The sequence below is a fragment of the Drosophila montana genome, unplaced genomic scaffold, assembly GCF_035044405.1.
Source record: "Drosophila montana isolate Dmon_TW-CO22-7 unplaced genomic scaffold, ASM3504440v1 contig_3200_1, whole genome shotgun sequence".
NCBI classification, from domain to species: Eukaryota; Metazoa; Arthropoda; class Insecta; order Diptera; family Drosophilidae; genus Drosophila; species Drosophila montana.
In genome coordinates, this window is record NW_026998080.1 from 6957325 (window position 1) to 6970513 (window position 13189).

A 13189-nucleotide genomic window follows, 5' to 3' on the forward strand; every position below is an offset into this window, starting at 1 on the left:
GCCTCCCTTGTGCTGCTGTGCGGTCAAGCAGGCAAACGATAACTAGATAGTCGACCAAATAGCGCCATTGAACACCAAAAACAACACGCTGCAATTGTTACCAAATTCATCAAAATTATCAAAGTACTTTTTTTGCCCGGACAGCATGCGAAAAACCTTGTGATAGAGGCCATCTAATAAAGGTACTCAGGCATTCAAAGGTATCCTGAAGATATATTTGTTACACTTTTTATACAAATCAAGGCTCAACTTATCGCTGACGCCTGACGGCTGACGTGCTGTGGACAGCTGCGGCTGGCTGGCAAACGAAATGTCAATGTTAGTGTGACGTTTGCTAAGTGCTTGGCTGAATCATAAGCAACAGTGATAGATGCCTGTGTTGAGAAAATAAGGAAAAACTAAATAATTTTGCAATCAATATTCAGTGGGGCTTTCATTTTGCGTATTTCACGACTTGGTAGCTTTAAAGATTCTTTGAGTACATTTTCAAAACGATTGATTCTCAGTAAGTAACAAGAATATTGAATAGAAATGTAATTTGCCTACTTTTGTATCTCGCAGATACTTTTGTAGAACACAGGTACTTAAGTAGGCTATAGAAATTGTCTGACTATCAGTTACTCGTACAATACTCCGCAACTCTTGTCTCTTGCAGATGCTTTTACACTGAGAGATACAGATACTTTCCAACCTCAATGATACTTACTGATACTTACGTATCTAATTGAAAGTTTCGTGTTTGTTTTTTTATTGCCTAGATGCATTTGTTTCTAACAGATACTTTATACATAGATACTCTCGTATTGGTTTTTGCCTAATGTGTCTTTTTTCATCCCAAAATCTCCCGTATCTCACAGATAACTGTCAGGCATTTGATGGAGATACATTTGTATCTTGCAGATATTTTTGTATCTTACAGATACTTTTGTATCTTACAGATATAGCGCGGAGTAACTTGGCAAACAAACTCATTTGGCACGCTCCGAGTCTACAGGCACATAATTAAAACTACCCGAAACTCAACTCGGGCAGCGGCAACGACAACAATAATAACAACAGCAACAATAACAAAAGCAACAAACAGTAACAGATTAAACAAAAATCTGGCAAGTCACAGTCGACAACTAGGAAAATGCTCGCGCAAGCAGTTTGCCGTTGCCAGGACAAGTTAATTTATGGCACTCACTGAACCAGGCAGATAGCACAGACAACAGGCAGCCGCCAGAGTAGGCAACAGCCAACAGACAACAGCAGCAGCAAGTCAAATGGCGGCTCGACGTTGATTTTGTTTTGCGCTTGAAACTGGATTTTATTATACCCCAAACAAAATGTCTAAAAGGGTATAATAGTTATGTGCAAAAGAAGAAGGAAGCACGATCGCGCCGATTAAGTTTCATACAAATCGATCGATAGCCCAATCGGTAAGTAAAGACTTTCAGATTATGTTTTTTGAGATATCACGGAGCTTATAGAGCTAGAGAGCGTCTCAAAGAGTTCACACACATTCCGTATTTTTTAAAGTTTTTTTTTTATATTTACCACTCTCCCGCAAATTTGAAGGCATAGCCATGGGCTTTAGTATATATATACATTTGGATGCCATATTTAAGCTCTCTAATTTTCAGAAAGATCAGACAATTAATACCTTAGTTAATCAAGGAAGCATTTCCCATACCTAGTGTGAGGAAAATAAGACATGAAAAACATATATGTGTGTATAAAATATAGCTAGAATATTTAAACGGCAGCTGGCTTCAGGGTATCTCCTAGTCGGGCACAGCCGACTAGTGCACTCTTACTTCCTTTATTTTATTTTTGTGTGTGTGTTTTTTTTTGCGAAAACTTTTGCTAATTTGCGGTAATGTTAATGCTGAACTTTGCACAAAATTAGTCAAGTTCTGGCGCGTCGGATTAAGCGCAATGTTACGCCAAAGTGTTAAGTTGGAAATAAATGTTGACACTTGCGGTAAAAAGCGAGTTCTTGGGCCGCAACATAAACAAAAGCGCCGAACGTTTTAAAACAACCAACCACGAACACACACACACACCGACACACATCTTTGGCAGCGCCAGGCGCCATGAAATTAAGTTTGCGCCCCCCCCAAAGGAAGCATGCAGCACGGCGGCGGCTGTCACAGGTGCGCGCCGCATAAAAAAGCCGCCTTGCCCCGCCTCCCCAGCCGACACCAATCAGGGCGCAACCCCTGCTGCTGGCAACGCGCCGGACTGCAGTTAATTATGAGTAAGTTGGCCATAACCGCAACACTTGCGCCTTGCAATTCCTTAGGCCGAGCGGAGCAGCTGAGGCATGCCAAGCGCTTGCCAAAGTATTTTGTGTGGCAAAATTAATTTATAAGTTGGGTCCGCGACAGTTGCGGCAGGCCGGGGCGATCAGGCGACGTTGGGAGCAGGGGCGACGGGACGATGGGCATTGGCAACCTGGGACAACTTTTGGCGTGTTTCGTGGCAAAGTTACGACACTTGCCAAGAGTTTCTGGACGGCCGTTCAAAATTTATAAAGTGTCATATGTTAGGAAATTTGCCACACGGCACTTTGCATAAAGTTAAGCCAAGTCAAATTATTTACGTAAAAAATTGCTACAGCAGAAGCCAGTTGGCGGGAGGAGGGGAGGGGCTGAAGCTGTCACCCGCTGACGATGATACAATTATTGGTTTGTATGCGCACAATTTACATTCACATTACAGACACCCACAAACACACACACACGCTGAGGCTGTTGTTAGGGTGTGGGGCTAAAATCGTTAGGGGCAGAGGCTTGTAATAAATCAAACCAAGTGAATAAATCATAACTGTGCGAGAGTCTGTGTGTGTGGGAGTGTGTGCATTCCATAGTCGCAGCTTGTCACATGCGAAAGTGAACGCGCCGCCCGCCGTGAACGACAAGTTGAAATAATGACATGAAAATTGACAATTTTATTCCTACTTAACTTGCTGAATGAACGAATGAATATATCAAGCCTGAATGTGTCCCACTCTCCCACGCCCACTCGCACACTCTCCCTTTCAATGTATGTGTGTGTGTGTGTGTGTGTTCGTTATACTCTATAGCAGATATTTTATGCACAGTTTGACGTGCGAGCGAATTGAAGCCAGAATGAATGACAGCCAGTGACTAACTGAGTGATACAGCAACAGCTGTCAAAGTGTGAATGGCACACAGACTGACTCACACACACCCGCTTTGGTTTGTTTTTCTTGTAAATTGCTTTTGATTTGCATATGCGGAAGTGTATTTAATTATATAGTCAGCATATATATATGTATATATCCATATCCATTTCCATACTCAAACTGGACAGGAAATGTATCGCTGCTTTAATTTCAATCTGCTGCCTGAGGCTAAGTTTTATTGTCCGCATCGAATTGTCTTCTCAGGCATTGATAAGCTAGATAAACATAATTTATACGCAGCATATAAATCAATGCTTCTATTAAATTATGAAATTTGCCTGCTGGCCCAAAGATGATTCCGGGTGGAACTGGTAGCTGTCAATTGTGTTGCCCATCGCTCGCGTCACACACAATCAACGCCACAGAAATCGCACATAAACATGTACCTAAAACCGACTGAATGGCTCAATTAAATAATCGCCCACAATAAATAAAGTCTACAGAAGTCTACAACGCACTCGCACTCGGCAGCTGTGGAGGCAGCTCTGCTCTTAGTTCACTTACCAGTAGCAAAATGAGACGACAACGCGACGCATCTCTGAGCCTCCATGGGTGCCTGCTTGTGGCGATCGCGATCTGTGCCGTGGTCAGCGGCGCGCCACAGTCGCAGGCTACAATTGAGGAGCTGCTCAAGGATGACGACGTTGGAGGCTCGGACACCAAAGTGGCGCTGGTCACGCTTAGCGCGAGCAGCTCCAGCGAGGAGGACAGCGCATCGAGTAGCAGCAGGGAGGCAAATGTGTCGGACGATTTGATATTTCTGGCTCGCAAAACTGCGACACAAATGCCGGCTGCACAGCAGCAGGAAAAACACATGGAGGCATCCTCTTCCTCCGAAGAACTAGACGAGGTGCCACCAACTGTTGCCGAAGTCGTGCCGCCCATTGATATGAGCGCATTTGTGGCACTGATACCAGCTAGACAGGTGCAGGCCATAGTCGCCAATTACTATCGCCATGATAAAGAGGTCCAGCGTGCGTATGCCTTTCTGAGCAGCGAGTTCTTTGCCGAGATGAAACAGCAAATACTGCAGCTGCCTGAAGTGCTGGCATTTACGCGCTATCTGAACGCCAGCGGGCTGGATGTGCTGAAGCTGACGCAGACCGTGGTGCAGGCTACTAAAGCAACCACATTGCCGGCCTTGGAGCCGACGGACAGCACAACGGTCAGCGGTGCGTATGAGTGACCGGGCCGGAGTAGCCCTGGTCCTGGCCATGACATGGCACAAACAACTTGCTGCATAACTCTCAAGTCATCCAGTGCCAGCCGGGCTCAGTGTCCCTTGTCCGTTGTCCCTTGTCCGTTGTCCGTTTGTCCGTCTGTGCCTATGCGACCATGGCATTATGCTCAATGTCATGGTCCAACACAACTGTCTGCTGCAACCTTATCAATGTTCACACATGCTCGCCTCTGCCGGAGCAGTGACAGCACCTGGACTGAATTATTTGCAAATAGCAGCAAACTATGCAGACGAGGCCAAACGAAAGGGAGGGGTTAGTCAACATTGGGATAGGGTACTAGGACATGTGCATTTAATTAAATATTTTGCCAGTTATTAAATAGAATTTGAAATTTTGCTTGCAGCTGTGGAGGCATTGGGTGGCGTCAATGGGGAGCCCAGCTCGAAGGAGCTGAATGGACTGCATGGCCTGGTCGACAGCGTGCTGGATGTGCTGCCACAGGATCAAATCTTGGCTACGTTTTTCGATAAAACCGAAACGGATCAGCAGTTCTCCAGGCTCATCGACAGCATCGGCACGCCCAAGTTCTCGAAAATCTTAAGCAATCTGCAGGTGAGTCACAGCAACTGCCATTCCCCGTGGCGCTCACCTCCGGCACGTACTTGAATTTCAAAAGGTTCGATCTGGGCACATTTGAAATTTTCTTTAAACAATTATTGAAGTGTGTGCGTGTGTGTGTGTGTGTGTTGGCAAAGGCAACAGCACTTGGAACTAGGCAGACCGCGGATGCCTAATAATTTTCGAAGCAGACGTGAGAAAAATTTCATAGTAGCATTTTATTGGGCCTAATGCTTTATTACGTTCGGAGTGATTCGTGTTTCGTGTGGCACATCTCTTACGCGGCTGCCCCGAGCATATGTACTCGTATACAAATCAACTTCCGCCAGTTCCGCCGCTGAACTTCACCCGAAGTCCCAATTTTAAAGCAGACTTGCCAAGTGCCCTGGCATTTTTTCCTTCTTCTAATTGGCAATTGAGCTGGCCTACGTGCGGCACATATTTATGAAATGGCGAGATGGCAAAAAGCAGAACGCGTTTGTTTTCCCTAATGCGCTGCGCCCGGCATCGAGAAGCCAATTTATGTTTATGTGTGAAAATATGCCAATTGATTTGGCGCAAATGGGATGCCTATAATTGAAAATAGAAAACCTGAGCATGTTCTGGCTTAGGTGAAAAGCACTCGCAAATCGCAATAAAATATCCTTGATTCGCTGTGCTGATTGACAAACAGCCTCCAGCATATATTTCTATCTAATTTCATGGCAATTAACAACAAGTGAGAGTGCCACGCGGATAACTAATTGTTCTGGAAATATAAACTAATTGTTTAGTCAACATTTATTTTGTGCCCTGTGACCACAAAGTTGGCAAAGGGGGTAGAATGTAACTTTGCAAGGGTATAAAGATATCATATTAACGTAGATATGATATAATCAATGTATCGATGCATTTATACAGAAGGGCTGACGGGCATACTCACATGAACGCTGGACCAACTCGAATGTTTGAGAATTCATATACTTAATAGAGCTGCATGTGTCGCATTTTTGAACAATTCATTTTCATTTTACAGGGTATACATTTTAATTAATTTGTATACTTCCTAGATCATTACGCCCTCATTATTTGATCATTTTAGAAATGCAAATTTAACACTTTATTTTATATTATTCATCGTCCATTTAAAATTCAGAATGCACGCACAAAAAAACTCGATTCACACGTTTTGCATGTTTCACTCCAAACATTTGATTTTTATGTACTTAATCGTAGTGTAAATATGTTTGACTACGCAGGCAAAATGATTAATGGGTTAAGTCAGTTATTAATTGAGCCTAAATATCGTTTAATTTCTTTCAGAATTCTGTTCCAATACGCAATCTGATCTTTGAGCTGCACAATAATGGCATCTATATAGCCCGAATAGTTGAATCCCTAAAAGCGTATTTCTTTCTGTCCAGTTTTTAAGGATGATGCCAAGGATGTGTTAACGTTTTTGTTTTTCTAATCGGCTAATTAACAGTTAAATTTCATATTTGCAAGCTTGGCCTTGCATAGACTGTCGAATACTTATAAGAAAAGAAAGACACCTGCTAAATGCGCAAATGGTTATTTTTTGACTTTTAAGACTTTTAAGAATGCGAAACGAAAAGAGTTTCGATTTCGAGCATATGCCAGGCAATTATTTAGTGGCTCTGCCCCTGGGAATTGGCAGTGGTATCTAGAGAGAGTGTGCAAAAGGAAAAGGGCGCATATTAATAACGCTTTCAGGCACCAAAAAAACAAAAAAAAGAGGGTTAAATGACGCAAAGGTGGTGGCTTTTGGTGCGTCAAAAGTTTATCTACGAAAAAAGTTGGAAACTGAAGCAGCCTCTCTGATTTATGCCGCTTCGCTTGGCTGTGCCGGGGCCAGCTCTCCATGGCCAGGGCCAGGACCAGGGCCGGAGCCGGAGCCAGAGTTGGGGCCAGTGCCAGCTACGGCGCAACAGTTGCAACTCTCTTAATGTCGGCGTTTATTTGAATAAACTCAAACTTCTGATTTCACAGGGCAGCTGCTGGCAGAGTGGCAGCAAAAGCGGCAACAAAGTTGCAAAACTTTCTCGGTTAACTGATTTCTATACCGACACCTGCAGCTAGGCACCGAAAAAATGTACGCTCGCGCGCCCCCCAGGAGACTCATAATTTAAGCAGAGTATATCAATAAATTACGCATCCTGCTGCCAGCACTTTTTTAAAGTAGATAAAGCGACGTTCGCTGAAATGCAGAATACACACGCACGCACACACTCTCTTACTTATACTGTATGTATCCATGTGTGTGTATGCGGCAAATGAAATTGTTGCTGATCAAGAAGAGCACTGCCAACCCCTGCAGCCCTTCGTCTATTGCTGACCAGCTCTGGACGGGCGCACGGACGGCTGCTGATGGTGGTGGCTTTCCAGCCCAACCATAACTCAATGCGGTCCAATTGATTGCCCTTTGGCCCGTCGCTGGCGTCGCTGTAAACATGCAAGCTGACATAAGCTACGCGTCGTGCATCGGCTCCATTAATCAATTACGGACACACCCTCCAACGGCAGGCAGAGAGCGCCATGCAGTGCGTACTCCATGCCGACAATCACAACATGTCACAGAAGTGTCTAAATTCAATCTGCACCAAAAAAAAAATAACCAAGAACAATCGTCAATCTCAGCTGGCAACGAGCAGCAGGCACCTGGGGAAAAGCGGAGCTTTTCATTTCCAAATGTCATTGTAGCAAATTTTGGAAAACTATCGGAGTCAAATAAATTTACGCTTTCGATAAAAGCAAGTGCATTGTACCCTGTAGTTTTTAAAACAGATCAGTACGTTTCCTTCTCGCATCAAAATCCGGAACCCTTGGCCATGAAGCTAGTCTCGTATCTGGAAAATTCTGATGGCGTCGGCTTACCCAGCCTGGCAAGCAGCCCGAACCACGCAAATGATTCGGAGTTCTGTGTGCCGCGTGCCGCTGAGCCCACGACCAATTTGCAACAGTTCTATCAGGTGCAGGAACGCCTGCAGACCGATCTGCTAGCCTGCGACGCGCGATTCTCGCTCTTTGTGGCGGCTGCCAACAGCTATATGTACGAGACGCTGCTGCGGCCCTTCCCCAAGGAGTTTCTCGACAGCAATCAGCGTCCGGACATTAATGCCATCTTCGATACCGTTGCCGACATTGATCGACTGGAGACCATTCTCGCCCAGCTATTGAAGAGCAACTACAGTCGCTATCACGTCAAAGTTATGCATCTTCTGCACGCTGTTCTGGTGCGGCACGGCGAGCGTGTGGCATTGAGCACACTACGACCATGTGAGTTCGAAGATCTGTATACGCATCTGCAGATTGGAAAGCCCCGCATGGCGCCCACACAGATCTTTGAGGTCACACCGAGCCTGAAATGTGCACATACCAAGGAATACACCAGTCTGCGCGAACAGTGTCCGGTCCGGATAGGATTTTACGGCGCCAAGCTGGAGCAGCTCTATGCCATGCTGACCGTGGGCTGTCTACCCATGGACAAGCCCTTGGTACTGGCCAGGAACGTGGACGAGGCGCTCCAGCTCAGTCCAGAAAGTCCAGGCTGGGGCGGCTCACGCTGCGGCGCCATGCTTAGATGCGTGGCCGTTGTGGAGTATGTGGTGGTGCCCGCGCATGTCTCTGTGGATGATGACAATGGTCTTGTGACCGTCAGCGAGGCCAGCTGCATGCAGATCTCGTATCTGATGTTCTTTGGCAAGAGCTTTGGCAAGTTTGAGATACCGTTGATGCGTCAGCCCAAGTTAACCGTCAATTGGAATGAGACGGTCAAGTGGATGGAGGACAATAAATATGCACTTTCGCTCGGTGTATACCTGATGGTTTTATCCCTGTCCTCGTCCAACGGACGTGGCATATTGCACAGATTCGCTTGCACGGGCCTGCATGTGCTAAGGAAAGGATTTCTGAAAATTTAAGCGTTTTTCTGTCCCTTTGACTGACTAATTGGCTAATATAATCACTTTATTGCCCTTTGCTCGCCGAGAGCAATAAAGTGCTTATATGCGCCAATAAAGTCAAGACTCCCTGAAATTCAAACATTCAATCAAATAAGCTTTAAGTAAACAAAATTTAACAGCTACATTTGGCATACCAAATATTAAATACCCTAGCAGACATATTGCTTACGGCTTTGTAGATATGTGAAAATAATTGAAGATGAGGCTCGAGATTGCTTGCTGAAGATATCTTAAAGATACAGAAGCGTTTCCCATACAAATTCTGTTTTTTCCACCAGCTTTTCTATATACCTATATGATATTATTGTGGGTTGATGTGGATTTTGCTCATATGTGAGCCACATGAAATAAGTCTCAAATGCTAAGTTTGATCAAGATATCTTGATAAACAAATTATATGATATAGTAGCCCGATCAAGCTTATTCCGTAAAATTCACTCTCTGCAATAAGGAGGCGGACCTATGCAAAGTTTCATAGAAACTTGTCGGCTATATGGCTATATCGACTGATCAAGAACGTATATACATTAGAGTTCAGACATGTCTCCTATGCGTTGCACATGTCGTTAGAGTTTTTGGATACCCTCTGCAAGGGCATAAAAATGGAAATCTAAAACACTGAAAGTGCTAAAGTCTAGAGATGGAGTCAAGGGCTGGAGTGTGGGCAAATGTTGGCATGAGTCACACGCAACTAGCCATAAATAACAACAATTTAGCATTACAAGTGACGCAGTAAAAATTTATACGCTCTCGCACATTTTCAATTTTCTGCAATTTTTCTAGCAATTGTGTGAAATTCCTTGCGGCCATTCGGGCGACTCCCAGCAGCTGGAGCTAGAGCTGGGGCGGCCGCGACGGCGGCTGCATAAAAAGGACATGGTCAGATTTGTGTGCGTGTTTGTGTGTGTGTGTGTGTGTGTAAGCATGTGTGGGCACATAAACCGAGTGCAGGCAGTCTATGGCAGTCTATGGCCCTATGCCATGTGCCCAATAGCGAACACTGGAGCATACTGAAAGTTGGCATTATGTGTTGCCGGACACTTTTAGGGTCACACAATTTAGCAGCTTGGCTGGGAGCATTTCTTTATTTTTATATTCTCCTATGGCGACCACAGCTGTGTGTGTATCTCTGTGTGTGTTCGCCTGTGTGTGTTATGGCATTTTTTACATATGCTCGTCTAGTTGCTGCTACAAGTTATGCAGAGAATGCGCTGCCCCTTCGCCAGACATGGCCTGGCAAATGGCTGGCATTTGGAAAACGTAGCTTGCGCTGACAAAAGGCATTCGCGAAATACTTTTGTTAACCATATTTCATAGCATTTAAGTGTAAGGCTTGCAATTACCCCCACCAAATGGGCCGGGGTCTGTGCAAAAGCTATCAATTATTTGAGTTTGAGTTTAAGCTTGAAGCTACCATCATTACCCCCACGTCTGTGGGGGACCGGGCTCCAGCAGCCATTAATAAACGCACACATCAAACTTGGCACTGTCACATAAAATTCAATTTAGTGGCTTTTATGCTAGAGCAACAACAACAAGAACAACAACAATAAAGACGGAACTGGGCTAAGTGACAAAAAGGGCAGCAACCCTCATTGTCAGGTTTTTACGCAGCTAAGCTGAATGCACATTAGCATGAGCACGACTACAGGTTAAAGGCAGACGGAGATCTCCGTGGGATGGGGTGCCGGTGGCTGGGGCACGCACTTACGACCGGGTCCCAGCTCGGGTGGAAGTCCCTGCTCGGGCGGGCGCCCTGCCACGTTGCACTCGACCTGAAATCAAAATAAATGTCAACGCTGCTGTCACACAAAGCAAGAAACAGCCCCCCACCCCCGCCCAGATCCAGTCGTCGCCCCTTTCCTGGCTTGCCAGCCCCGCATTTTGGGGTCTAAGTTTTTGACTTCCTTAATGACAGTGTGGCAACGATGATGATGACAACAATCACGTCGACCACGAAGACGACAACGGCAACGACAACGACGGTGACAAGGAGCACGACGTCATCAATGGCATCAGCTCGAGTATCGGGCCACACAGGACACCGCGCCACAAGTTGATGATGATGCAATTTAAGAGCTTTTTGGCTTCCCCTTCAAGCGCGAGGCTGGCTGGCGCCATTCTTCGGTTTGATAATCTAACAAAATTGATAAGGTGTGAAATGCTTGATTTTATTTTCTGCGTGCTGCACAAGAAAATGCTTTTTCTTGCCAATTTCTTGCCTTTTTTTTTTTGTTCGTTTCCCTTTTTCACAGGCTGTTTAGGCCAAAAGCGTGCTGCCTTTGATGTTTTTGATGAGGTGTTTGTTTAGTTTTTGATGTTGCGCATAAGGCGACATTTTGTATATAATTCAGCTCCGGTTCTCTATCACCTTTTCTTTTTTTTTTTTCTCCAGCGTTTTCCATTTACATTTTAAACGAAATTTAATCCAGTTTATGTGCCCCACACAAATCTGAGGCAAGCAGCGACTTTTGCTTTGTAGTTTGTGTTGTCGCTTTGAAATTTAAATAAACAAGAAAATTGACTTTGCAGCATGGATTTTCTTCAGCCAACTAACTTACTAGGACTATGCTCAATTTGTGTGCCCGCTTTTTGGTCTGCCACTTTTAGCTGAGGGCTGAGCGGCGATTTTTCTTTCTATTTCCCATTTTTTGTTGTTGTTATCAAACGCACTCGTACATGCTGGCCAGGCGTAATTATCGGCACGTCAATTGCACAAAGCGGCACAAAAATTGTTTAAACGTTGGTCAGCCATAAATTGATTTGTACGGCAAACGAACGATCCGTAGTCATCACTGAAATGGTTCGCTTCTCTCTCTCCTCGCGCTCACTTCGGGCACTGTAGCACAAAAAAGTAACCCAAAAGCATTTGGCAAAAAAGTAAGAGTGCATTGTTCGGGAGTGCCCGACTAGCAGATACCCTGAAACCAGCTCCAAGCTAACGCTATAAATATTCTCGCTTACAAATATGTTTCCTCTTCCTTTGCCCCAAACTACGCAGAATGAAGTCTTGTACAACTTCGATATCCAAAGTCCGTTTCTTCTAGAAATTTCAAGGTCTTGTGGACTCCAACTTTATGTATATACCAAGGCGCAGGGTGAGAGTTGAGAAAGGCATCAGAGAAGTAAAATATTCCTAGTCTGTATAATATACCAGAGCCTGCCTAGCTCTTATAATCTACCAGTTATTCTCAAATAACCATGTCTCAAAATATATATTTATCTATATTCTGACTATGGAGGGAGATTTGGAGAATGTAGATTTTAAATTACGAAACTCTAGCTTTCATGATCGACTCATTCACACAGACAGGTATAGCTCGAATATATATACTCTTTGGGGTTGAAGTTGCCTTCTGCTGCCTGTTACATTGACACAAAACCATTATACCCTTTCTTACCATTTTCAATGGATGCGGGGTATAAAAACGGAGCTGCTGCCGGCGATTGCTTTGAAATTGGCAGCAGCCACAGCCGCAGCCGTGTGCTGGGTTCGAAATGAAAATGTTAGGGAAGTGCAACACGAACATCATAGGACTTAGTTCACTTTGTGTAGGAATCAACAAGCTTAACAGCTGGCGATATGCTTCAAAATTTAATTGAATCCAAACTTAGCCACAACTACATCATGCTCTAGGCTACAATTGGCCTGGTGTATCAGCAATAATTATACTTTTGTCAAAATGCAACTGCATTTTATAGACTCCTATCAAGATAATCTGAAGACATTTATGTGTTTGTCCCACGTGTCTCCGGGAAAAGTTAAGCGAAGCTAAAGAAAATGTATTTTCTTTCATAAAATGTGAAATAATTGAATAAATTAGCTACATTAATAAATTATTAAGGTAAAGGTTAATAAAAAAAAAGAATATAATTTTTAGGTTTAACCAACCTCATCATTAAACACTTAAATATTCAAAACTGAATGCGACGCTCTTCAATCGCAAACTTGATTTTCAATTTAAACGCTTTTCGAAGTGTTGCAGCATTTAAAGTTGTTGAGGATATTGAGTTGAGTGACACAAGGCCCTCCAGCCCGAATGACTAACTGATTGTTTAATTATTGGTAATACGAACGGCAAACGAGCTCAAAGGAACAGCTAAAATTTGTGTGGCTGTGTGAGTGTGTGTTTCTGTGTGTGTGTGTGAGTAAGCAACCAATCAGTGCATCAACAGCGACTGGCAAAGCGGTAATGTGCATGCTTTAAGTGCCGAGGCACTCGGGAGGCTATGGC

At 44.3% G+C, this 13189-nt stretch overlaps 2 protein-coding genes across 2 annotated transcripts; both read left to right on the top strand.

Annotated features, from left to right (window-relative positions):
- The first annotated feature begins 3671 nt into the window (after positions 1 to 3671).
- LOC135432054 (protein G12) lies at positions 3672 to 6521 on the top strand. Its single transcript, XM_064687514.1, has 3 exons — positions 3672 to 4365; positions 4778 to 4986; positions 6295 to 6521. The coding sequence occupies exons 1-3, from the start codon at positions 3708 to 3710 to the stop codon at positions 6400 to 6402; spliced, it is 975 nt and encodes a 324-aa protein (XP_064543584.1). The 5' UTR covers positions 3672 to 3707; the 3' UTR covers positions 6403 to 6521.
- A 1146-nt stretch (positions 6522 to 7667) lies between these two features.
- Positions 7668 to 9115, top strand: Parp16 (Poly(ADP-ribose) polymerase 16). Its single transcript, XM_064687604.1, has one exon. It carries the CDS (start codon positions 7821 to 7823, stop codon positions 8910 to 8912), a length of 1092 nt encoding a protein of 363 aa, XP_064543674.1. The 5' UTR covers positions 7668 to 7820; the 3' UTR covers positions 8913 to 9115.
- Positions 9116 to 13189: the final 4074 nt, after the last annotated feature.

What these genes read in the sequence shown, in the direction of transcription:
- LOC135432054 (XM_064687514.1), top strand. Translation starts at nt 3,708, where the DNA reads ATGAGACGACAACGCGACGCATCTCTGAGCCTCCATGGGTGCCTGCTT. An exon ending in GGACAGCACAACGGTCAGCG is followed by an intron (nt 4,366 to 4,777) that starts GTGCGTATGAGT and finishes TTTTGCTTGCAG; the next exon opens with CTGTGGAGGCATTGGGTGGC. An exon ending in AAATCTTAAGCAATCTGCAG is followed by an intron (nt 4,987 to 6,294) that starts GTGAGTCACAGC and finishes AATTTCTTTCAG; the next exon opens with AATTCTGTTCCAATACGCAA.
- Parp16 (XM_064687604.1), top strand. Translation starts at nt 7,821, where the DNA reads ATGAAGCTAGTCTCGTATCTGGAAAATTCTGATGGCGTCGGCTTACCC.